General features: G+C 52.8%; 1 protein-coding gene across 11 annotated transcripts in view; it reads left to right on the forward strand.

Moving 5' to 3' along the window:
- DRGX (dorsal root ganglia homeobox) overlaps nucleotides 1-21,957 on the forward strand; it is a 33,310-nt gene extending 11,353 nt beyond the window's left edge. For 8 of the 11 annotated variants that reach the window (XM_070615277.1, XM_070615315.1, XM_070615286.1 and 5 more), the window contains exon 7: nucleotides 19,674-20,081. In XM_070615277.1, coding sequence (XP_070471378.1) covers nucleotides 19,674-19,939 — 266 coding nt within the window. In that variant the 3' untranslated portion in view covers nucleotides 19,940-20,081. Of the gene's footprint in view, nucleotides 1-15,372; nucleotides 15,471-19,673 lie in introns of all 11 variants that reach the window. The other 3 variants (XM_070615322.1, XM_070615321.1, XM_070615325.1) reach the window with 3 other exon arrangements.
- Nucleotides 21,958-26,453: the final 4,496 nt, after the last annotated feature.

Raw genomic sequence — 26,453 nt, forward strand, 5'->3', positions numbered from 1 at the left:
ACTCAGGGATCTGGTCCTTGCAGAGGAGTGATCCCGTGTCCATCCTTTGAATCCTCTCCGCCTTGGTGAGGGCCAGCTCAGTTCCTGAGCATAGCCATCTCTTGTATAAACCTTCTTTGCTTGCTCTGCTCCAGCCTCATGAAAGGGAGGCCATTCTCGTGTCTCTCTGCCTTGGAACCACTTGGGGGTCTCTGGCTAGCCAAACTGAGGCCCTGGTGAGGCCTGCGGTGGCTGAAGGAGGGGCAAGACAGCCAGACTGCCAGGCAGGGAGAGTGGGACAGCATCTGGGGCTGGGAGACCAAGGGCAGTAAATCTGTCACTCTCCTCTTCGTCCCTCACCACTCCCCTCTCGGGCCCTTCCCTAAGCTTTTCTAGCTGGGCTCTGGCCCCTGGGGCCTGCCCTGTGCCTGCTGGAAACAGATTTCCATTTGATGCTGCTCTTGCCATGGTGATGGGGGAGCTTAGGGCGTGCAGGAGCCTGCAGAGGTGACAGAAATCACAGCATGCTTACCAAACTAGGGTCCATCTTTGTGCATCGTGGTGGCACTGCTTGGGAAGCCTGTGCATCCCCATGAGAAATCCTTCCTGACTACAGTTGGGGGTGAGGCATGCTGGAGCAGGGGACACGCTCAGATGTTTCCAGAGCCTGGCAGACGAGGAGAGAAATGAGCATGTGCAGGCATTGTCTTTGCTTCCCCAAATACAGAGGAGCTCTTGCTCACTTTTGTTGAGACATGTAGCCTTCTTGGTCTATTTGTCATTTTCCCACTTTTTTTTTTTTTGCTGAGGAAGATTAGCCCTGAGCTAACATCTGTGTCAGTCTTCCTATATTTTGTATGTGGGATGCCGCCATCACGTGGCTGATGAGTGGTGTAGGTCCACACCAGGGGTCTGAACCCGTGAACCTGGGCTGCTGAAGTGGAGTGCGCCCAACTTAACCACTACTCCGTGGGGCCAGCCCCCATCATTTTCCCACTTTTGAAAGGCGCTGGGAAAAGGCACATTTCTCTACTGTCAGAAACACTTATGCAAGGAGCATGCTAGGGGACACCCTCACATCTGGGCTGGGCAGAGTTGGGAGGGGGGACTGAGGAGCACTTGCCATCAAAGGTCAGCTATTGCTCAGGCCAGCTGATCGTGTCCACGTGGGAATGTGGATGCAGCACTGCCAGAATGTTGAATTTTCAGGACCAGCTGGAACTCCAGATTTTTATTTGAAATATTCCCATTTTCAAGGGTTGCCTTCAAGTGTTTGGGCCAAATCGGCACATCCTTGGTTAGACCAGCCTGTGCCCGGCCGTTTTGTGAGGGGGGCTTTTCCTCTGCCCCCTCCCATCTCTGCTTTCCACATTCTTCTCCCTGCACACTCAGCTCCTCCTCGGGCCTTCACCCCAGCAAAGTTCCCTTCCTCATCCTGACCCCATCACCCACCAAGGCACATACCTGCTGGCCTCTCTGAGCAGCTTGCTTTAGTCTCTGGTCTGCTAAGTCATGTTGAAAGGAATGGAAATGAGCAGTTATTGAAAACTCCTGTGCGCTGCCAGGTGGTCTCACGTTATAGCCTCTTTAACGGTTGTGATAACGCAGTAAATATTAGACAAGGAAGGCTTCCGGAGTTGCGCAGCTGGTAAGTGGAGCTGGGATGGCTCTGAGATAAAGGCTGGTATTGGTTGGGGAACTTTGTGTTGTGAGGTATTCTGAGTTGGCAGTCTCTGGGCTGCCTTTGGGTCGGCTGGGCGGCATAGCCTCGCTCCAGTCTGGGTGAGCTGGGCGTACCCGGAGATGTGCATGGGGAACTGGCCTCTGCTTCAGGATTTAGGGGTAAGTGTGTACCTGCAAGTCAGGTTCTAAACACCCCGAGGGTCAACCCTCAATTGTTTTGCAGAACATTTGTTAAGTAGTTGGGGCCAGGATGTCTTTCTCACTCTTGCAGCCCACATCTTCCTCTCCCAGGCTTCCCCAAGCCATAGAGATCAAGTGCATAGCCCAATCTGGGCCCAAGAGAGGAGCACGCCCTATTTCCTGGGCCTGGCTCAGTGCCAGGAGCTCTGACCTGGGCTATGACCTGGCCTCCCTCACCTTACTTGCACCCCAAGAGGTGGCTGGGCAGCCAGATGCTGGCCGAGCTGGTAGCTGCACCAAACTCTCCTTCTCTCAGAGCTCTGGCCTGAGCTCTGCTTCCAGGGGCCACTGGCCAATGAGGGGACCATCTCAGCTAGATGGGAGGAGCTTTGTTCAAGCCAGGGGGGCTACGCGGCCCCTGGCACCCATCTGGGTTTCTAAGCCCACCCGTTTTTTTCACAAATGCGAAACTGAGGCTCAGGAAGGGGAGTCACCTGCTTGCGTACAGTATACCACTTCTCCAGCTAGGTCTCCCCCGTGAGGTCTAGGCTGCTCTCCACCGGCTCCTGATGCACCCTTTCCTGCAGACTCCATGCATTCCTTCATTCCTCTGGATGAGCGGGGCCCTAGGCACCTTGGACCCCCACCCTGCTTCTCCTCCACAAGCGAGGACAGCTGTGAGTCCACTCGTGTGAGCCCCGGTAGAGGGGTCTAGAGTCACCCAGGACTACCAGAGACCAGGACCAACGTGAGCTGAGCCCCACAGCCCCTTCCAGCCCAGGGATTCCAACCCTCCTCTCCAGGCCTCTGGCAACTTGCAAATGACCCGGAAGAAATAATCAAAGCGAATTTCAGTTCCTGAGTCAAACGAGCGCCCAGTCTCCTTCCCCAAGCGTATGGTTCTAGTGGGATCATACAGCCCTGGACTGATAGCAAGTGGCCTGGGAAGGCCACTGAGGTTCTGGCCCCACCCTAGACCTCACCCTAGGAGCTGTTCCCCTGAGACCAGGGCCTGGGGATCCACGCCATGGCTGTCCTGTGCCACACCAGCATCTGGCCAGCATATGAGGAAAACGCAGGGCTCCCAGTGCCCTGGGGCAGGATCAGTTCTCCCAGAGGCACATGGAGCACCCAGGGAGTGGTCCCAGAGCTAGCTGTCTGCAGAACATGGTGACAGGTACACAGCGAACTAGTGGAAGGACTCCTAGTTGGGGTCCTGGTCTTTGGGTTTTAGGCATTGTTGTGACAGCTGGGAAGTCCTTGCCTGGGAAGCATGAGAGAGCCTTCAGGAGTGTTTGTGGGGTAGCTTGAGGTTTGTCGAGGTCCACTTTGCTGAGTAGTGGTCCTCGAAGTCCTTAGGTCCTTGAACGTAGTTTTATGACTTCACTTGCCTGGAAATTCCTTGGCTTTCGTTGCGCTCTTGGAATACTGGCTATCCACTCCTGGGGGAGGGGGGAAGAAAAGGGCAGGCAGGGTAGCTCAGGGGCGCTGGATGTAGAGGGAATGTGTTCCAGGGGCCCCCACACCTAGACTTGCGGGGTGCGTGTGGAGCTGCGTGGTGACGCCAAGTGCCGCCTCCAGCATGAGTCGGGTGGACAGGCCGGGCCCTGGCAGCTCCCAGTGGATCTAGACTCTGCTTTTTCATCTTTAGATCACGGGAAAAGTGGCCCAGAAAATATGAAGGGGAGCAGGTCGCTCGGCTGCTTTTCTGTGCTTTGGCGCACAGACTGAGAAGTCAGCAGCAAAAAACTCCAGGTGATGGTTTTCTTGGGAAATGAGAGGGACTAGTTTTCATTTCTTGGAGATACCTGTTGAGGGCAGGGGCCAGTGAATTGGAAACAGCTGGAGGGCTGGGGAAACCAAGATTGGGCTCGAAATTACCCCTGTCTTTGGACAGTCTGCACAATTTTGAACTGCCACGCATACCCCAAGGCTCAGCTTGGCTGTTCTGCCTCAGGCCCAGGGGTGAGGGCAGAGACCTTCTGGAATTTCGCCGTCTGCTACAGCAGCGTCCTCCTGAGTCGGGGGATTGCGTCCTGCTGCCGGGTCCCGGAACTGGGTCAGGAGTCTGGGCTACATCTCAGGCACTGAGCTCTGGGGATGCTCATTCAGCAGGCACAGTATTGGGGTGTGCAGGCTGCGTGGGGTGGCATGTGCACAGATGTGTCTGGATGGTCAGCAAGGCTGCTCAGGCAACAGGGAGACAGGGGAGGGTGGGATGCGGGCATGGCAGCCTTGAAAGGCAGGAGGCCATGGCCCCTCCAGGGTGGCAGGTCAAGCAGTGTCCGCACATGGCAGACTAGCCTCCAGGCTCTACTGGGCAGGCCCCCGGGACAGGCATTGGGCTGCCCCCATCAGGGAGAAGAGCAGCTAGCTCCCTCAGGCCAGGAAGCTAACTGCCTGCTGGGGACGGAGCCAGGTAATTGAAAACCAGGCACTTGTGGGGGTTTCCTCCTTTAACTATCCTTTAATTATCAAGCAGCTGACTAGTGCAGTGGCTTCGAGCAAGGGCTCTGGGGTGGCCAGCCTGTGTGAGTCCTCGTTCTTCCATTCCCTAGCCCCCTGTCTTGAGTAAATTAGAGACCACCTCCGCTTCCTCATCTATCAAATGAGGATCTTGATCAGAAATAGGCCTGAATTCATAGGATTGGATGAGGAGCACATGAGTTAGAGCATCTGAGGCCCTTGGAACAGTGTGTGGCACATGGGACGTGCTCGACAAACACCGTCATTATTAACCAGACTAGCTCTGTTTTCATTTTCAAGTGACCAGTTCCACTCACTTTTAAAAGACCCGACGAAATGTCCGCTTCTCCCAAACTTCTCCCGTATCTCTAAACTTTACTGCAGTTGCCACTCCCCGTTTCCTTGTAACCCTCACTGTTACAATGTTGGCAATGATGGGGGCTCCTTCTGTCCCTGGGAGGGTTTCCTGGTTCTGGCACCCATTGCCCCCCCTGGGGCTTCACGGGGCTGCATGTGATGCGCTTTGCATCCTGGGATGGTCAGAGATGACCCATCCTGGCCAGGCATGCAGTCGGTCTTTCATTATTGGGGGTTCCATGGAAACTCTCAAAGAAAAAAGCAGCAGGGCCCTGCCCCATGCCGGCAGGATTTGCATAACAATAGTGGGTGTCCGGAGAAAAAGGCTTAGCAACACAAAGAATTTTCCTGCGCTGTCTTAATGGCCAGCCTGTGTTCACAATTCATTAATGCAGAGGATGGTTATTAATGGCCGAGGGAGGCACTCGGGTCTGTTCGGGGAAGCGCGAGCCACAGGACCACGGCGCGCTGGGGGCGGGACAGCCACAGTCAACAGAGGCACTGTCCCCAGCGCACTTAGCCCCCTGCCTCTAACCTGTGATTCAAAGAGCTGGGTGTGAGGTGGGAGCTAATCACCGCTGCCCGAGGAGAGCGTTTATCCCTCCGTCTGCGCTCACACCCGGAGCACAGCCACTCTCCAGTGCTGGCTCGGGCAGCGCGCAGGCCGAGGCATCTCGGCTGACTTTCCCGGAGAGGGGCGGGAGGAGGGCAAGGCAGGCGTGTAGGGACACTCAGTCTCTGGTGTGGTTCCCCGGAGTCAGGCCTGAGCTGAGCGAACAGCAGCAGAGCGAGAGGATGGGGTCAGACCCCATCTTAGGCTCCCCTCCACATCCCCTCCTGGGGAGGAGAGAGGGCCCCTCCGCCGTCCCACCCCACGTGGGATCCGGGATGGGAGGAGCCTGGAGGCAGACAGATGGGGCCCCACCTCCGTAGCTGAGCTGCGTCGGTCCATCCAGGCTCAGAGGACTGAAGGTGATGCTGTGTGTAGGCACCCCGCCCCGTGCTGGCATGCAGTGGGCGCTCAGGAGATGCCAGCAATCGGAGTAGCATCGCGTGTGTGGGGATGAGGGGAGGCGAGGGGCAGGGGTCTGTGCTGGGAAAGGGTCGGGCCCTGTCCTTCCTGAGAGCAGAGCCCCTTAATTAGCCCAGGAAGTGAATGATTTTAAGCACTCACATAACCACCCTCTGGACTTGCCTATGCCCCAGGGGCCCCGAATCCCGTGTCCCTTTCTACTCGTGTCACTTTTCCTGGCCCTAAATGAGATGCTATGCTGACTTTTATGGTAATAGGGCTTAGCTGTTCCAGACACTATTGTCTAGTCTTGACTTTTCTGAACTTTACATGTATATACATATAAATGGAATCGTACAGTGCACATCTTTCACGTGTGGCTTCTTTGGCTCAGCATTATGTTTGTGAGATTCATCCATGTAATTAGGTTTAGTTGTAGATTCTTTATGATATTTTATGCACATGATTATCTATTTTTCCTTTCTTTTTTTTGTCTGACTGTGCTGGTCAGCACCTCTAGTACAGGATGGAACAGAAGTGGTGATAATGGCATCCTTGCTTTATTCTATCTTGTTTTGTAAGATATATTTTTTTTTTGGTGAGGAAGATTGGCCCTGAGCTAACCATCTGTTGCCCATCTTCCTCTTTTTTCTTTTTCTCCCCAAAGCCTCAGTACATAGTTGTATATCCGAGTTGTAAGTCATTCTAGTTCTTCTGTGTGGGATGCTGCCACAGCATGGCTTGATGAGCAGTGGGTAGGTCCACGCCCAGGATCCGAACCTGTGAACCCTGGGTCTCTGAAGCGGAACGCATGAACTGAACCACTCAGCCACAGGGTTGGTCCCTATTCTACTTTTTATAACAGCTTTATTGAGATATAATTCACCATTATACCATACAACTCATCCATTGAAGGGGACAACTGAATGATTTTGAGTTTATTCAAGGAGCTGTGCAACCATCATTACAATGAACATTAGGATACTGTCATCACCCCATACCTATTGTCTGTCACTCCCCGTTTCCCCGACAGCCCCAGCCCCAGGCAACCGCTAAGATTTCTGTCTCTATAGATTGTGGACATTCTGCCGTTGCTCTTGTGGCATTTCATACAAGTGGAAACGTACACTACATCATCTTTGTGACGGATCCTTGCCTATTCCTGAGCTCAGGGGGAAGCTCTCGGCGTTTCACAATTGTGTTTGCTGTCTTCTTTTTCCTTCAGATACCCTTTATCAAGTAAAGATATTTTCTTCTTGCTCTGGTTTCCTAAGCATTTTAATTATTATTTAAAAAAATCGTGAATATGAATGGATGTTGAATTTCATCCAATACTTTTTCAGCTCTTAAGACAATCACATGATTTTTCTTTCTCAATATATTAATATAGTAAATTACGTTGATTGATTTTTTTAATGTCAAACCAACTGTGCATTCCCGGAATAAACCCAAATTAGATGTGGCGTGTTATCCCTTCTATGTGTAGCTGGATTCAGCTTGCCGATATTTTGTGCAGGGGTTTTGCCTCTGCAATCATGAAGAGATTGGCTTGTGATTTTCTTTTATTATAATCTCCATTCCTGGTTCTGGTATTGTTTTCCTTTACCTCAAAACGAAGTGTAAGATAAGTGGCAGCACTACCGCTCAGCTGTTTTATTCCCTCTCCTGATGCTGAGGCCTGGCTGGGCTCAGCCAGAAAGTTCTCCTGCTGCTTTTGCCTGGGGTGTCTCCCGAGGTTGCAGTCGGATGGCAGCTCGCTGGTGCTTACCAGATGGTGTCACTTCCTTGTCTGGTCTTGGCAGGGATGTTGGGAAGCTTGGGGTTCTCTTTTTCTCTCTCCCCATGGCACGTTTGTTGGTTGATTCCCAAGAGTATAAAAGCGGAAGGTGCCAGGCCTTCTCAAGGCTGCACTCAGAACAGACACAGTGTGGCTTCTGGTGTGTTCTATTGATTAAAGTGGGTCACAGGGCCAACCCAGACTCGAGTGGAGGGGCCTGCACACAGGCGTGAGTCCTGGGAAGCTGGTTCATTACAGGCCCTCTCGGAGACTGGCAGACACAGGCATTGGGGATACTCTGGCGTCTTGACATGAGTTGGGGGGTTTTTGAACCTACCTTACTTCCTGATCTTGACTATAAGCCCCTCAAGGGCACTGGCCATATGTCACTCCCCTCTAGGTCCTTCCAGGCCACTCCCTTCTGCCCCCAACATGGAGTCTGGTGCAGAGTAACAGGTGGTGGAGTTTGGGTAAAGGAGGAAAGCAGGTCGTGCTGCTCTGGGCCTGGGAGATGGGCCTCACTCAGAAGGCTCCAGTCTGCTGGCCCTGGCCTCCTGGACCTCAGAACCCACTGGGCCCTCCTGTCCTTCATTCAGGACTCGCTGAGCACCCCACTTTGTCAGACTCTGAATCGGGAGCTGAGCATCTGTTGATGAATTAGACACATCTCTACCCACAGGCAGGGGCCTGTGTCTGGCTGGGCTTGGAGAGACAGACGGGTCAACAAAGAATTCCACCTCATGTGACACAGTCATGTGCTCTCATAGAGGAGAACAAGGGCATGCGAGGTGAGGGGGAAGCCCAGAGGAAGGAGGAACTCTTTTCTCTGTAGGAATGAGGAGGGCTTTCCAAAGGAGATGCTTGAGTTGGGCTTGAAGGAAGCATAGGAGTTGCCCAGAGGGTGAGAGCAATCCAGGCAGAGAGAATGGCATGTGCAAAGGCACTGTGGCTGGCAGGGCTGGTATGTTGAGGAAAAGGCAAAGCATAAGGTTTGATGGAGCCAGAGTCCTAGGAGAGGACAGCATGGCTTGAAGGTGAGCCCAAGTTCTGGAGTCAGACCGGCCATGGTCCATAACTGTCTCCTTCTGGTTATAGTGTCAACTTAGGGCAGACTCCAGTCTCGTGATCTGTGAAATGAGGATCCTGCTGGCCATACCGAATGGTGCCTGTGATTGGAAGGGTGTGTATCTGTGTCTGGCACATCCAAGAGTCCAGGAGGTGGTGGCAATTGTTGTTAGGGTTGTGATGATGAGGCTGAGAAGTCACTTGGGGGTCTGGTTAAGGTTTGGGTCTGAACCTCTGGGGCCAAGGGTCCTGCTTCCTGCAGGCACTTGCCCCCAAGTGGGAGAGGCTCCCAGCCTCCAAGGCACAGTTCATGAGGTCCTTGGTGTGTGCAGCTGCAATAATACAGCACAGCCCTCTCAGGGCCCTGGCTTGTCTCTGAGGGTACAGATGTTTGGGGAACAGAGAATCAGAGGGGCAGAACATGGTCTGTCCTCATGGGGGAAGTGGCTGGGTCAACCCTAGGCCCCCCATGCCCAGCTGATGTCAGGAAGAAAGAGTAAAGAATCCTAGCACTTGAGATTCAGAAGGAGTCTCTTTGAGAGTATGTTACCACTGCTTCTCCAGAATACAGTGAGGGAAACAGGCCCAGAGAGGGGATAGGACTGCCCAAGGTCACGCAGTGCATTTGTGTGAGGTAGGACAACTCAGGGACCCAGGTGTCCTGCCTTCCAGCCCCCCACGCCCTGTATTGATTCTGTTCCTTTTACAGGCACCTGCTGTCATCCTCTGGCTTTAAAAACTGCAGCTCACTTTCCAGAAGCCATTTCCTATGGGTGCTGATGGGTTTGCCCTTCCTGCTAATCAATGGGGCCCTGGAGTGCAGGGAGCTGAGCACAAGCTTTCTGGCCTGTGCCCAGAGGCAGCGGGAGACGCAGCCTGTGCATCCAGAGCTCTGGCTGCTGCTGGAAGGAGGGAGGGAGCGCAGCGCTAACTGGCATGGGACTGCCCCGAACATGTGTTCCTCTTCCCCTCTGGCTGTGCCAGAGCCCTTGGATCTGGGTGCTGTCACTATCTGTTTACCCTTCAAAGACATCCAAGCAGAAACGGGACATTGGTGCTGGTCCTGAGACTATCTCAGCACCAGGAATGGTTGGCTGAGCCCACTCCCGCCAAGGAGCGTTTGCTGAGTGAATAAGCAGGTGTCGAGACAGTGGTGGTACATGTGATAGGTAGAATTAAGACATGGGTAGGATTTAGCGTCCATTCCACCAGAATCACCTGCCAAATTTACCTGGAGACTTGGGCGTTAATCAGATCGGGTCACTTTGTCATGACCGCAGCTTTTCTTTCCGTGGGGCATTGGGGAAACTTAGAATCTGAGAGAGAGACACTTTGAGGAACTGAAATACGTCAGCTGGTCCGGAAAGATAGCTTTTCCTCCCTTTCTTCCTTCTCCAAATCTTTGAGTCTTTGCTTTGTACCCAAATGGGACATTTTAGTTCTGGCATCAGGAGGATGGGGGTGGGGTGGGTGAAGGGCACTCAGAGCACGTTTGGGAAATGAGGTGGGAAGGAAAATAAACACAGCTCCTGGCGGAAGGGACATATAAGCCATTCAACAGAGACAAGCGCTTCTGGGTTCCTTGGTAGAAGACATCCGGGAGTGAATTCAACCTCGTGTGTCTGACCGTTGGTGAGCACACTCAGCCACAGCATCTGAAAATCTATGCTTAAATATTGCAGGCATCCACCAACATCCCACTCAAACGTTCCGTGTCAACTCTCGGAAACCGCTGTTACGAATCACAAAATATGTTTGTTTATCTATGGTACTATGAAGCAAAGAGAGATGAACTACGGTATTTGCATTAAATGTCTCCTAAGTCCACACACTCATTTCCTTGTTCAATTCTGTTACCCTTAACCTGACCATTCTACAGGAAATCAGAGTGCGAGCCACTTGGAACCAAAATTGTAGTTCACGTGCCTCTATGGTGAAAATGTGCTATCGGCAGAGACGAGACAGAACTAACTTAATTTTTCCTGTCAGTCTGTGTAGTAGATCAATTAAACTGCCAAGGAGATCAAATATTTCAGACTGTATTTATTACATTAAGTATTTATGTTCAGGCCAAGCCTTTAAAGCATGATGTCATATAGGAATGCAGGCCGATGAGATCAATTCGGCAGAATTTGCTGTAACTTAATGGAAATCTAATTGTGTGTTTTAATTTAGCGTCCGGGAGGTAGTATGTTTTCCAAACAAAAGAATTTTCAGGCTGCATTTAGGGCCAGATGGCTCTTGCACAGACTTTAGTGATGGCACATGTTGTGGGGCCAGAGGGAGGAAGTCATGGCCTTTTTGGGGGTCCGCTGGCTGGGGGCTTGGTCGCGTCCCATGCAAAGGGACTCACTGCCTTTGATCCCCACAGAATGGGAGATGGATGGAACGTGCCTGGTGGATTTTCCATGGTGCTTCCTCAGCTCCATGTTCGCTGGTCAATAACTGCAGTGCAGACTGAGGCCATTAGCCATCGTGGAGTGGCATGCAGGGTGCTGAGGACTAATCTGTATTCCTCAGCGACTGCCATGGGACTCTGTTCTAGAAGAGAGCATCCCTTCCCATCATCTGAACAAAAGGAGACCAGAAATTACGAGTCACAAAAAGGACACCATTTTCATGAGCATAATACCTGGCCAGTTTAGAAAGGATGCCAAATACAGTAAAACACACGGAAGAATAAAAAAATCACATCACTCGTAACCTTAGTACCCAGAATCAAATCACTATGAATTTTTGGTATTGGTACATTTGTTCTCTTCTCATTTATAAATGTATAGCTCTAATAAATTTATGTATTTTATAACTTAGAAATTAAAAAATTTTAAAATAGTTTAAATTTATAAGTATTTTACATTTCTAAATAAATTTATGTATATATACACCTATGATCCCATGGTATATGGCCATACATATACACATCTGTACTGTGTGTATATATGGACGTATTATGGATATATGGATATATATGTATACACATATACATACATATACACATATACATACAAATACCAAAATGGGATCATATTGATTTACTGTTTCTTAACCTGCCTCTTAAACTTAATATTTTATTATATTTTTTTTCATGGCACTAAATATCCTCCTGTAATACAAGTTTGTCGTAGCTTCAGTGCGTTCTCTATGACTCTAACCTGTTCAGTCAATTCCCTATTATTGGGCTATTCGGTTATTCATAGCTTTTCGTTGCCATATGCCACACTGGGACGACTTCCTTTGCAGCTAATTTAATTTTTAGCCCATTCATGATTATAGCTTTTTGATAGATTTTCTTTTAAAAAAGAAAGAAAATTAGAGCCCCAAGACTGGAAATCTATTAATTAAAAGATGAGACTTTTGAAAGTTTGTTTCGCTTACTCCTCAAAATTCTGTTGGCAGAATAAATTACTCTACTTGTGGTCAGGTGGGAAAGGCTTCACGGAGGAACCGAGAGAGCTGTGGAAACGGTGGAGGGGCTGTGTGTAACGCGGGGCGGAGGAGCTGCGCTGAGGAGGACGCTCCGGGCACGAGGGTGCATCTTGCAGCCGATCTCGGGGTTTGTCCTGAGTGTCCTCCGGGGGATGCTCGGAACAAGCTGAGCTCTTCAGCTGGTCGCTGAAACGAAAGCTGTGAATTGTGACTTAGACTTGCCCTTTAATTTGTGTGGGGTTATGGACGTAATAGTTGTTCGAGGACTTGGTACTTGGTGCTCTATAGGATTTCTCCCACAGGTGGCTCTGTCACCTCCTCTTACAGACGAGGAAGCTGAAACTCGGAAAGATGATGAGAAGTCCCATGACTGGTTAGCGGTGGAGCCAAACTCCAAAACCCACTTTCTTCTGCCTCAGCAGGATGCACCCGGCTTTCAGGCCACAGAGAGGTCTTCTCATCACTCTCATTTTATAGGATTTTGATAATGACAACTCAGTTTCGAGGTAGACATGTTCTAAAGTGTCATTGCCACCTTCCTGATGCAATTAAGAGAGGTGCTGGGCCTCTCTCGTGACTGACTCAGCGTGGCCCGTCACCAACAGTGGCAGGCATGGCGCAGTGTTCAAACGTCATCTCTTGTGACAGGTCCTGCTGTCGCCCAGTGCCGCTCGCCCATCCTGAGGGTCCTGCTTTGCTTGCCCATGTACTAAAGGCTCCAGGTTATGGCACATTTCGAGTTTTTTGGCTGTCTTAGAAATTTGGGTCTCTTTTCTCAGTATTCCCCATCCACGTGTCTGCCATTAGCAGCCATCTTTCTTTCTAGTTTGTGGCGGTCTTGTAAGTGCAACAACTTTAATGCTGGAAGCGTGCTTGGGAGGATCTTTGAGCACTTGGTGAGGGCCTTGCGCCTGCTTTTCATGGGCAAAGGGCATGCACTTGGGGGTCTGGGTGTTTACTTGGTAAATATTTGTTTGTCTGTCTCCCTGAGCACCGCAGAGGATGCGTCTCCATCTTGTTCCTTCTGGGTTTCAGTAGTGCTCCGGGTCGATGAAGTGGTTCGGGCCCCGGAGGCCTATGGGAAAATCTGGTGTTGCTATGGGTACTTTGAAATGAGGGAGAAATCTAGAGTCAGTTTTAAAAGGATCCTCCTTGTGGAGATCATTTTTTTCTTCGTTAAACAATGATTGCAGGAGTTAAGAGAGATGCTAGTGTTGGACAATTTAGGTTAGATTGAAATCAGTTGAAATTCTGAAAACATACTTTAAAGTTGGAAGGAGAACTCAGTTTGATAATTCACATCCTATTCTGAACCCACTCCATTTTTGTTAAAAGGGGTTTAAAAATTTATCTTTTCCGATAGCCCATATTTTGCATGAAGATTCTCTATGACATCTTGTCAAGGGGGCTTCAGGGTGTTATGAGCAGAAACCATCACCCCCAGAGAGCTCTCTGCACATGCATAGCATGCTGATGGTAAAGAAAAGAAAACCTTTCTTTCTCTCACTTCCACCCATTGCTTCTATTCCAGCCTCCGCAGCTAGAGAGAGAGAGTGAGGCAGTAACCTCATATCCATTGTGCCTTGGGGTCCACTCAGCTACACAGCACAAGTTCTTTCACTTTTCACCCCTCCCACCCTTCCTCCTTTTCTCCCTCTGGTCTGATGGTCTGACTGTGACAGAGGCGAGAAGGACTTTACCCTCCCTTTTTCTGCAGGTTCTGCCTCTGTGAAGGCAACCCACAACTGTATGGCATCTCTGTGAGCTTATTGTGAAGTCATACTGACCACAGGCTCTACTGCCGAGCCATGTCCTCCTCTGTATAGTTGGATCCTAGGCCACAGATCATAGACTTTACACTTTTCCCTGATAAACATCGTCGCGTTAGATTTGCCTCCTTGTTCCCTTTTGATCTTGTCTGTTGCACAGATCGCCTCTCAGTCTTGCCTGTGTCTACGTTCCGGGTTGGCACATCTTCCATCTTCTCACCCAGGTAAGGGCAGGGCAGAGAGAAGACGGCTCCCAGTGGTTCATATTTCAGCATTCCTCGACGTGGCTGTTTAGACATTTATGAGTCCACTGATAAGCAGTGGCCCCCTGTGATGGACACGTGAGCTCCTGTTTAGACTTGGGGTGTAGAGGAGGAAAGAGGGTGACATCTGTGAGGGCAGTGTACCAAAGACTCTTGTTGGCCTGGGTGCCTCTCTCAGGGTCTGCCGCCCTGCTGTGGGAATGCCTGCCCGGCGGGCACGGGGCAGAGTCCTGGGCCAGAGGCAGGGCTCTGGGGAGGCGTACCAGCCGTGCAGCGCTTCCTCGGGGGCTCGGTGAGTGGGGTGGGTCGAGGACCTGCCCAGGTATGTGAGGTGGTGTGTGGCCCGGCACGTGCGCGGGGCCCAGGGGACTTCGGAGGTCCTCACCCGCTGGAAGAGCCAGGAGGCAGTCTCGATAGCCACAGGCATCCTCCCCTTGACTGACCTGAACTCTCCTTTGGCTCTTATGGTTTTGTTTTTTCAAAAATTTAATCTAATTGATATATTTATTTATTTTTTGTGAGGAAGATTGGCCCTGAGCTAACATCTGTTGCCAATCTTCCTCTTCTTGCTTGAGGGAGATTGGCCCCGAGCTAACATCTGTGCCCATCTTCCCCTATTTTACGTGGGATGCTGCCAGGGTGTGGCTCGGTCCGTGGCCGCCGAAGCCGGGTGCGCAAACTTAACCACAACGCCACCGGGCTGGCCCCTAATTTAATTTTTAATTATGGTAAAATACACGTGAGGTACAATTTACTGTCTTAACCATTTTTAAGTGTACAGTTCAGAAGTATTATGTACGTTCCCATTGTTGTGGAGCCATCATGCCCACGCATCCCCAGGCCTTTTCATCTTCCCAAACTGAAACTCTGGCCCCATGAAGCAACAGCTCCTCATGCCCCTCCTCCCCCAGCCCCTGGCGGCCACCGGTCTACTCTCCTTCTCTATGAATCTGACCGCTTTAGGCTCCTTGTGTAAGCAGAATCGCACGACATTTGTCTTTTTGTGACTGGCTTAGTTCATATTGTGATGTCCTCAAGGTTCAGCCATGTTGTAGCCTGTGTCAGAATTTCCTTCCTTTTTAAGGCCGAATAACACGCCCCTGTATGCATAGTCCTCACAATTTTTAACCACAGGGTCTCGCAGAGCGGTCGGACTCATCTGGTCCTCAGTTTCCCCGTGTCTCTAGTGTGGGGGTGAGCTAGATGATGTTCACAGCCTCTTCTCCCCTCTGCAGCCTTGGTTCTGTGAGGTAATTTATTTCTCTTGCCCTCTGAGTCTGGGTTTTGCAGGCCAGGGGTGTCATTATCGGTGGCTTTCTTGGGGGCTCACCCATAGCAGGTGCCACCTAGCAGGTGTCAGCTGCCTCATCCCAGGGGCACTCCTTCATCCTGCAGGTGACGTCTTATCCTGGAGTCACAGACCCTTTAACTCCCCCTTTGATGCTTACCTTGGAGCGAGGCCTTACTGGGGGCAAGAATCAGCCTGCGACACGGTAAGCCCACCTTTGGTGTGTTGGCCTGACACGGGGCCGGCTGCCTAGGGCTGAGCCTGAGGACCGTGGCCCCTTCGGGGTCCCCGCCAGCCCACAGCCCCATGAAGTGCTCTCAGATCTCCAGCACCTGGGCTCCCCAGCCCCTTGCAGCCCCTCTGCAAGTGTTCTGGTGCGGGGCCCTCTAATTTCAGTCTTCTCTCCTTTTAACATTCATTTAAAATTAAAATTACGGTTCTGAGTTTTAAAAAAATTCATATTTGTTGTAGAAAAATGAGAAAAATTCTAGAAAAGACAAAGAGAGGACAAGCTTCAGTCTGCCCACTGCTGAGGGGGTTTGCCATTCTTTCTGTTTTGATCTCTTCACCCATGAGCTCCCCTTTGGAGGGGAGGAGGGCCTCCCCCAGGGGGTGGGTGCCGGCCCTCGGGATGGCTCCCAGCGCTAGTGCACAGGCACAGTCCTGGCAATGACCGTGCCTTCTCACAGAGCCCTGACTGCTGTCATTGTGCCGCTGTGTCTGTGTGAGAGCCACCAGGGGAAGCGGGACAGTCGGGACCCGGGAAGTGACCCAATGTGACTCACTGTTGCTGGAAACGTCACCAGGCTTGGGGCCGGCCAAGGTGTGGGCTGTGGGACGGGCTCCCAGAATTCCCCTTGTCAGCTTGGCATCTGTGGTTTGTCTCGCGCACATCCTGGCAGCTGCTGCCCACTGGATGGGCCCCTGGGTCAAAGCTGAGGCCTGAAGTGATGGCTGCATTGTCACCTCCTAGTACACTCCTGGAGGAGGATGGAAAGGCCACCAGAAGGTTCTGGTTCCACCTCTGCAATGAACTGTGCAAACGTGGGCCAGTCACTCCTGGAGCCTCAGTTTCCTTACCTGGAGAGTGGGGATGAGCCGTGTACGTCCACCCCTCAGGGTGGCCAGAACGGTGATGTGAGCCAGCAGCGGGGCTAGTGGCTGGTCTCTACAGGTGGAGCCGGGGCTGCGCGGCCCTCATCCTCCCTCCTTTCTTCTCTTCCTCCCTTCCTTTCTCCCTCCTTCTCTTCTTTCCCTCCTCCCTCCCTCCTTCCACAAATATTTCTCAAGGGCCTGGCCCGTTCCAGGCACTCTGCTAGGTGTTGGGGACAGAGCAGTGAACGAGACAGAAGGGAACTTGCCACCTTTGGAGCTGATGGTCTTGGGGGAGGCTGTGGGGAGACAGACACCATACAAGTCAACAGCCACGAACAGTCCACCTGCCATTCATGGCCAGTGCTGCGCAGGTGTGAGCAGCGGGCTCTGACAGAGTGCGAGCAGGGAGCCGACACTGCGTGGGGGTCCTGAAGGGCTCACTGAGGAGGTGACATCCCTGAAGGCTTACAGAGAGACAGAGAGGTGTGAGCAGAGCTTTCCAAGGCTGAGGGAGCGTCTCCTTGCTCACAGGCAGAGCCTGGTGAAGGGCCCAAGGCGGAGGAAGGCATCCTTTTTCCCAGACAGAGGAACACGGTGGTTAAGGAGCCGGCCCTCTGCTTGGGTGCGGTCCAGCTCTGCTACTCATTATTTAACCTCAGTCTCCCCATCTGCAAAAGGGGATGATGACAGAGCCTACCTCTTAGAATTGTCCCCAAGCGGAGATGCGTGAGGCGTGACGTGCTTAGAACCTGGTACCCACGACTGTTGCTCTAGTCAGTGCAGCTCCCTCCTAGGCCTTTGCTGGGACGCTGGTGTGAGCATCTGGAAGGGGGCCTGGGCGGCATGTAAGAGGGAGTAGGAGCCAAGGGCTTGACGGCTGCAGGCAGGAATTTGGATTCACTCAACAAATGTGGCTTTTGGCTCAAAAATACTGCCTAATTGCAATGCTGCTTCTTCCAAAGGCAGTGAGCACTGTCAGAAGGAGCCGAGAGACTGGCTTTGCTGACCCTCCCTCGCCAGAGAGGGAGAAGTGGTTGGCCTACCCACATGGAGCCAGTGGCCATGGTGACCCAAACGTCAATGTCAGGCACTATATCCCAGCTGTTCTTGGCAGGGCCACGGTGGGCCATCTCCTGCTCCCCTGGTGGGATCGGACTCTGCAGCTGGCCCAGGCTCGTAGGGGAAGGTGGGGGGGTGGGGTGGAGGCCATGGGGATGCGTGTCTCCTCCAGGGGTCACACATGGGGGGGGGTCCCCATCTGACCTATCCAGGGGCTCAGAAAATCTCTCAAATAATGTCATGCTGGCAGCTGAGTCTGCCCACCATGTCTGGGTGCAAAGTCTGTGCGACTCCTGCCTCCACATCTGCTGGTGGTGGGCTGTTGGAGCCCAGGGGTGTCCCTTAAGGATGGGCATGGTGTCGGCACTGCTTAGTTCTCCCCTCGGAGCTTAAATGGCCAACAAGACCACAGATTCTACAGCCAGACTCTCTAAACCCCCCTACACACACACACCTCCCTTTCTCTTTGTTTGCCCCCATCTCAGAAGTTGCACCCCCATTCAGTCGGGTGCCCAGGCCCAAACCTGGCATTGCGTGTGAATCCTTCCTTTCCATCACCTTCTACCTGTAGTCCATGAGCAATTCGCACAGGCTCTAACCTTCAGTGTAAATCCAGAGTCTGGCCACCTCTCACCACCTCCCCTCCAGCCACCTCGGGCCGAGCCCCGTCCACTGGGCCTGCATTATCCCAGCAGCCTCCTGCCCTCTCCCTGATCCAGATAACCCTCCGCACGCTCCAGTCAAACTAACTGAGGCTGTCCTGCACTGTGTCCTGCAAGGCGGCCCGGCGCTGGGGGCCCCTGACCCCTCGGCCACCCCACTCGTCTGCATCGTCTGGCTTCAGTCCCTCTGAACTCCCTGCTGCTCCCTGAACAGGCGACTCTGTCCCCAGCTCCGTGCCTTTGCTCTGCTCTTCTCCTAGCTGCGTGCTGTGCTCTCTCCGGGACATGCACATGGCTGTCTCTCTCTGACTCGCTGCACTCAGGTCTATGCCAAGCATCGCCCTCCACTCACGGTTTCCATGGCGCTGACCCCCGCCTGCCTCTGCACTGGGGATGCTCAGGCTCCCGTGTGCCTGTCCCCAGAACTGGGCTCCCTGGGGCCAGAGTCCTGCCACCTTCTTCCTGCAGATTAGTCACTAGGGCCCAGAACAGCGCCAGGTGCTCATGGGGTAGCCGTGGAATAAACGCATGATTGAGGAGGATGCCTGAAGAGGAAGGCTCCTCAAACCCAGCCCAGCAGAGGGTCTGTTCTTGGAGTGGTTCATGCAGAGCTGGCCTGCAGGCTTGGGGCTGGCACTTGTTCCTGAGGCCCATTCCATACGGCGGACCTGTGCTAAGTGCTTTCCAAACCGATTCCTTCAGAGGTTCTCAAATCTCCGTTCATGGTGCCCTGAGGGTCTCAGTTAATTTTTCAGGACACTCTTGGGCCACAAGAAATACCTAATGGTTCTCTTCCTTAAAGGGTTAGGTCCAAGCAACTCGGTAAGTATTTAGGTCCCAACAACATAGTAGCTATTTGAAGTATAATATTTATGAGTCAAAGAAAAATAATATTTTCCTTTGATTCTTAAATAGCCATTGTTACTTTCCGATGAGCTGTGTGCCCTGTGGGCCCTGTGCGGCTTCTCCGACCTTGGAATCACATTGGACACCATCACCCTCATTTTATGTTCCATGTGGATTTTTGTGTGGTGCTTGCAAAACATTGCAAAACTCAGCTTCACAAAAATACGACATCCTTGAGAGGAGTGCAGCGTGATCTCGCGTTAGAGCTGGGAGCTGCCTCCAGCCAGCAGCTTGTACGGCCTCTGATGGATGTGGCTGGGTGTCCCTTGACTTCAGAAATTTAGCACATCCCTCCAGTGGCCCTGCGAATTCTTAGGGATGCTTGGGCACATAGTTTGGGGAGTGTGGGATTCCTTCATTGGATCCTCATAATGATCCTGTGAGGTAGGTGTGATTCCATTTTACATTCCAGAAGGAGAAGCCAAGACTCAGAGAAGCTAAGATACTGGCCTAAGGCCACACAGCTGGTTGGTGAGGGAATCAGGACTGACTAGGCTCCCTCACTCTCTGACAATCCCTTGGACAGTCAACTGGATCTCTTAAACTGTGCATCTTTGGGGTCCTGAGCACTTGTCGTCGCTCGCTTTACTGTCTAGAGCCACAGTCAGTCAGCCCCTTGGCCCCACCCCAAGTTCTGAGAGACAGAACGTGGACAGTGACGGCAGCCTGTTGTTTTCTCCCTCCAGGGGGCCCGCTGTGCTCCTGCTGCGTCCCGGACCCCATGGGGCTCTCCTTCCTCCCCACCTACGGCTGCCAGAGCAACCGCACAGCCAGTGTGGCCGCGCTGCGCATGAAGGCTCGCGAACACTCGGAGGCTGTCCTGCAGTCAGCCAACCTCCTGGGCTCCAGCAGCAGCAGCCCCAGCCCTGCAGCCAAGCCGGTGCCCCCCGACGGCAGCCAGGACAAGACGCCCCCAACCAAGGACCACAGCGAGGGGGAGAAGAGTGTATGAGGGTCCCGGGAGCCCACGCCAGGCACCCTCCCCGCCCCCTGCTTCTCCCAACCTCAGCCCCTGTGGAAAACTCTCCTAAGAGCAAGGAGAAGCTTGCAGCCCAGGGCCTCCTCGAGGACCCAGGAGGGGAAGGAAGATCGCAGCCCCCTCGGCATCTGGAGGGTGCCTCTGGAGTCCCGCCGGCGGGGCTGTGTTGTCCTGGCTTCTCTGGTGACAGGTCCCCAGGGTACTGAGAGCCCACCCTGTGGTGAGACCCCTGGGGTCTCCATCCAGGTCCAGAAGCACTGGAGGGAAGTGGAGCTGGTCATCAGCGCCTTCCTGTTCCTTTCCTGGGCCACCTTTGAAGGTCTCGTCAACCCCGAGAACTGTGGCACAGTCGTCCTTGGGAGATGCCCGGGGCTAAGTGTCATGCTCTGAAACGGGACCGTCCCCGTTACATTAAGAACCAGGAAACTGCTGTAACCCCGACCCCCTCTTGTTCCCCTCCACCAAGACGAGCAGCAACGCCCTCCTTTCTCCCACTGGAGGATGTTGGTTGGGCGCTCGGTTGGGTCTGAAGGTGAGAAGATGTCAGGTGGGAAGGGGCTGATGCCACACAGCCTGTTCTAGGGGTCCGTGGTGGCTCTGCCCCTGGCAGTTTCCACTGGGCACTTCCGGCCAGGGAGGCCGGGCCAATCAGGCAGGCCATCAGCTCCGTAACCTGGGGCCACCATCTTGACACTGCAGGCACAGAGCGAGTGTGAGCCCCCCAACAGCACTGGACTAGACTCCAGGTCGGTGGGCAGTTGACCAATCGGGAAGCAGTGTTCCGTCCCTCGGAGGAGGAAGGACCCCCAGGACCGCCTCTGACGCGAGGACGCGTCCGGATGAACTGATTTCCTAAGGTCCCTGGCACGTGGAGGGGCCCCCTCAGTGGTGGCTTTTTTTTTTTTTTTTTTACTGAAGAAATAGTGGGAAATGAGACGAGAATGGCATATGTGCAGAAATGGAGCTTGGGAAGAGGGCTTCCTTGGGGCGTGAAGAGGATTCATTCCAAAGGGCCAAATTTCATGGGGATTTCCGTTTCCGTCTAGCGTGTGTGTTTTCTCCCGTGTGGATGGTCAGCTTGAAGAGCTCAAAGGGGAAATGTGCAATAGTGTCAGCTGTGTCCCTCTGGCGGGGCGTCTACCGGAAAGGTTGCCATCTTTGATGGTTTCCTGATGGTGTTTCCATGCAAACCGTCACTGCTTTCAGGATATTTTCTGTTTGGTTATTATAATCAAAAGGTTCTCCCTTCAGATCACCTCTTTATCCTTTTTACCCTTTCCCCCAAGAAGACCCCCAGAATAATACTCCTCAGTGCATTGTGCCTCGTCTCTGATGACCGCAAAGCGTTGGATAAAATACACTGTCTCTTTAAAAAAAAAAAAATCAGCTCCTTCCTCTTGCTGTATTTTGCTTGTTGAGTACAAAGATGATGCGACTTGCCAAAAAGCAGCGAAGTCGCTTCCACTTCTTCCCTGTAATTACGAATGTTCTGTGGAACGATGTAAGCTTCAGCCCTTATGTACACTAACTCTTCAATCTAATTGTTTGATTAAACTCGTATTTCCTCCAGAAAGGTACATAAATAAGTGAACTGTTGAGCAAATTAAGAATACTTAACAGCATTGCATCTGAAAAGTAGTTACGCTGATTAAATTTTGTGTCCTTGAGGACGTTCAGGAAATTACTTTTGATCGTCAATAACACAATTAAGTAAACTACACACACATTAGCATGAATAATTGATAAGAAATTATGTATTACCACGAAGCACTGATTTAATAATTCATGATGCGACACTCTAGTGACTGTGCAAAACTGGGTAACATCAAAAAGTCTGCCTCATGTTCCTGAAAGGAAAAAAAAAAAGAAGCACCAGACCTCTGCAGAGATGGAGTCCTTAGTTTTGTTGTACAAAGGCAAAAAGTAACCATGCATGATGTAGTTTCTGTTTGTTTAAATACCCAAATAAATTTAGAAGAGTTAAAAAGAAAGACAGAAAGAGCACATCTCCTCTCTTTGTTCCTTGTGGCCCTTGGGCGCCAGGCCTGGGCCGGGGCGCTTCTCCGCTTTGGTCAGCGCGCAAATGGAAATGGTGGAGGGCTCTGAGATCTTGGTTCAGGAACCTTGTAGCCAATGCCAGGACAAGACAGGGCCTCTGTGCAGGCTGGTGCCCTCCCCGAGCTGCCGGCGCCCCCAGGACTCAGCCTTTTTGTCCTGGGACAGACAGAAGGATGGACGGATGCAGCCTCATTGGGGATGGCATCCTGCTAGGACCAGGAGCAGCAGTGGGGGTGGCAGGGAGTTGGAGGTGGGCAGCCCTGGCATAGGATACTGGGGGCTCAGAGGCCCCGGTGCCCATCCCGCGGTTGGCACTCTATTTAGGATACCCAGCGCTTGGCCTCTCAGTTGGGTAGAGAGACCTCCCTCAATAACTGGTCCCCATTTGTGAAGCCCCTGCCCCTGCTCACACCTGGGAACATGACAGAGGTTAGCTCAGTCAGGCCCAGCCATCAACCAGAGAGGTAAGTCTTACTCTCCCCATTTCACAGATAAGGAAACCGAGGCCCAGGAAGGTTGGACGACTTCTCCAAAGTTACACAGCTGGTAGCCTCCCATGGGAAGAGGGAGAGCTGGGCCTCATTGCCCGCCATATAGGGAGTGCTAAATAAGTGAATTAACGAGATTAACTGGGCTCGGTCTTAGGGGCCCAAGAGGGCAGTGGAGACCTACCCAGGGTCAGTGTGTCCTGGCAGGTCTGGCAGGTGGAGAGTTGGGGTAACTATGCTGTGCCTTTGCTCACTGTCTCTGGGCTCTGTCTTGGGCTGGCCTGTGGAGCAGAGGACGGGCCACCCCACCATCTGCCTCTCCTGAGTCCTGCCTGGCAGGGGCAGAGGTCGCCTGACCCCACTTTGTCCCTGGCCAGCACACCTGGCCTTTGCATCTGTGCCAACCTGTCCAAGGGCAGACCCAGCAGGGGTTCCCAATGTTGATGGTGCTCAGAGCTCCTGGGCCCCTCAAATGGCTTTTCCAGCAAGAAAGGGCCCTGGGAAGGGGCCAACCACTCCACATCATGGAAACTCGCTCTCCCTTCTTCTTAAAGTTTTGGCTTCACCAGGAAAAGTGACACTTTTTGAATTCAGAACCTGAGTGAAGTGATTAAGAGCTCATGCTACCTGTTCAAAATCCCACCTCTTCCAGGCTGTGTGACTCTGGGCAAGTCACTCAACCTCTCTGTGCTTCCATGCTGTCTTATGTAAAACGGGGACCATAATGGTACCAGCCTCATAGCGTTCTTTGAAGATTACATGAGTTGGTTGCTAACTGGCGCAGAGGAAGTGTGGTATGAATGCTAGCTCTGTTCCACCAAGCCTCGTACACGTCAAGGGCTTGAAGACGTTTTTCATGTGAAAACCTCCCGTTCTCAAGAAGGAAACAGGTGGGTTGGCTCTCAGAGCCTGCGGATGCGCCTTTCCCGGAAAGTCACGCCCTCCCACTTGCTCAGAAGGGGGATGTGGCAGTCCCCAATCCCTCCGCAGGCTCGTTGGTGGCTGAGAGCGTGGCATCTTGCCAGCTGAGTCTCCGGATGGGGACCTGTGGTGCTGGGAGGCAGGTGTAGGGGGCCGGGGCGGGGGAGAGGGAAAGAGGATGTCTTAGAAAAGCCTCTTTAGTTGCAAGTAATGGGAACTACTGAGGTCAGTTTTTTGTGAGAAGTATATGAGCTACGCCGTGGAGCTCAGGATGGCTGGGCCTCTAGCCCTGGGACTGTAGTGGGACAGGCACCCAGGGGCAGGGCTGTTGGTCCCTCCGTCCTTTCTGCTTCTCGCTGGCTGTCTGCTCTCTTCTTCCCCCTGCAGCTCTGCCCCTCTGCTGGGTCGCTCGCAGGTTCCCCAGGTGGAAGTTCACTGTAGTTTTGGAGTCCTTCCGGACCCTGGGAGAACGAATCTGCTTGGCCCACTTGGGCCGGGCTTTGGCGATGTGTTTGGATAGACCAGGATCTACCCCCTAACCCAGCAAGCAGGACACTTTAGAGAAGAGGGGCTGCTCCCTGCCTGGACTGTTAAGTTGCCTCTTTGTGAGACACAAAGCAAGGCATCTCGGTGGGATCAGCATTGTCTGGTACCCTGGAAGCATCTCGTGTCTTCTCTTTGCACTCTGTTGGGTGGGCCAGAGGAGGCTGGGCCTCAGGGGTGAGCCTTCTCTGGCTGCTGCAATGTGCCCTCCGCTCTCAGGCCTCCAAGTCGGGAGGACAGCCCCTGCTGGGCAAAGCTGCTTCTTTCCCGAGCCCGGCTGTGGGCGGGAGACGGGCCGTTGCTCTTGAGTGTTCTTGCTTGGGACTTGGGCACTGCCCCTCCCTCCTGCCTCTGGTTCCCCCGACTCAGCTGGGTGCATCTGGGCTCCAGCACTGGGGCAGGAACCCGGAACTGTCAGACAGTGCTGGGGCTGCGGCCCGGATCAGCTGGGTGCCCCGGATGGCACAGCGTCTCTCTCCTGGGAGGCCTGTGCTGCTGGCAGGAGAGGGCTTTGCCAGCTGTTGAATGGCTGCAAAGCCATGTCTGGGCTGCACGAGTGGGAGGACACTCATCAGGCTGGAGCAAAGGGTGCAGAGAGTGGGGCAGGCATAGGATGAAAGGACCCAAGCTGGGGGCCCACCGGGTCAAGGGCTGCCTGGGCTCTGCCAACGGGGCAGGCACTCCCAGGGAGCAAGTTCTCATGCCTCCCCTCGGCAGAGAGGAGTGGCCTTAGCCCTGGCCCTGGAGACCCTGCTTTGAGGCCGTTTGAGTTCCCCATACGTGATAACACCCCAGCAGGATGGCGCTGGTGTGAAGTGGGCAAAGTACCACAGGTCTGGCAATCAGAGCCCTCAGGTCAACCCTTTCTCTGACTCTGTTAGCTTTGTGACCTCGGGCGAGCTACATAACCCCTATGTGCCTCATTTCTTTATCTGTATAGGGGAAATAATAATCCCAATTTGGATGTCATAGGCTTGCTGTGAGATAAGGGAGATGCTGAGTCTGAAGCAGATTGTGATCAACTGTCAGGAGAACAAGGTCACTGGCAGCACGTTGAGACCACACTGTTGGAAGCTGCTGCCCGCTGCAGCAGCCCCGGCCTGGCCCAGTGCTGCCGAAGGGCAGAGAGGAGGCGCGCGGCCAGGAAGTGAATTGTGCAGACTCTCCCTCGGGCTTTGCAGGCCTTGGGCCCCTCCCCTTCCCGAGGTCTGGATGGGGCAGCGAGAGGGGCTAAGTGATTGTGTAATGGCCACATCTGTCAGCGCTGGCCAAATGGTTTTCCAGGAGTCAGCGCGCTAATGGCCCCGCAGCCGGGAGAGAGCTCTTCCTAAGTGGACCACTCCATCTACGGGAACAGAAGAGCGGCGTGGCCCCAGGCCGCCAGGACTCAGAGAACAGCTGCTCTGCCCGGCAGCCTTGAATTAGCACCCCGGTCCCACTGGCTTGCCTCGCACCTGCTGCCAGGGGCCGGTATGGCGGCACAGGAGCCCAAGTGGGGGTGTCGCCAGACCTGGCCTTCAAACCAGGACCTGTCCCGCCCACTGGCTGTAGGACCTCAGCAAGTCCCTTGCTGTCTCCAAGCCTCAGCTTCCTCATCTGTGAAATGGAGGCAAATGAGGATTAGGTGGGATGAGATGATCTGGGGTGCCGTGCTGGCACTCGGGGTTACGGTTGCAGAGGAGGGCCCAGAGCTCTCCCAGGTGCTGATCAGACTGATAGGGCGGAAGAGCCCTGTGGGCCCTGGAGACACACCCAAGGGTGGAAGGGATGCTGGGGCACCAGGCGTGCTGTGCAGACAGACTGTGTTTCCACCCTGGCTGCACCTGGGAAGCATGAGAGTCCTCTGTCCAGAGGTCGAACTGCATCCCATACCTGATAAAGTGGGGTCTGTCTGCAGGGAGCTACAAAACATCACGTATTCTCCAAACATTGGAAACGTCTTTTTATTTTGAAATACTTTTAGACTCATGTGAAACTTGCAAAAACAGTAGAGTTCCTGTCACTCAATTTCTCCTAAAGATAACGTTGACATAACCTGGTACAATGACCAAAACCAGGAAATTGACATTCATACAAGTCTATTAACGGAACTACAGACCTCACTGGATTTCACCAGTTTTTACACGTGTTAATTTTCTTGGGAGGGATATTGAAATCTCATCACGTATATATTTTCCTGTAACCGTATCACAATCGGGGGCTCTGTCAGATAACATACAGTGACACCTATGAGACAGAGGAAATTCATTTTTATTTATTTGTTTTTTATTGTGGTTAAATGTGTATAAAATTTATCATCTTAACTATTTTTAAGTGTACGGTTCAGCAGTGTTAAGTATATTCATATGTTCTTAACATATACTTGTACAAACAGTCTCCAGAAATTTTTCGTTTTGCACAACTGAAACTTTGTACCTATGGAACAACCACTCCCTCTTTCCCCCTCCTGCCAACCCCTGATAACCATCATTCCACTT

Source organism: Equus przewalskii, chromosome 1 (genome assembly GCF_037783145.1).
Source record: "Equus przewalskii isolate Varuska chromosome 1, EquPr2, whole genome shotgun sequence".
Classification (NCBI taxonomy): Eukaryota; Metazoa; Chordata; class Mammalia; order Perissodactyla; family Equidae; genus Equus; species Equus przewalskii.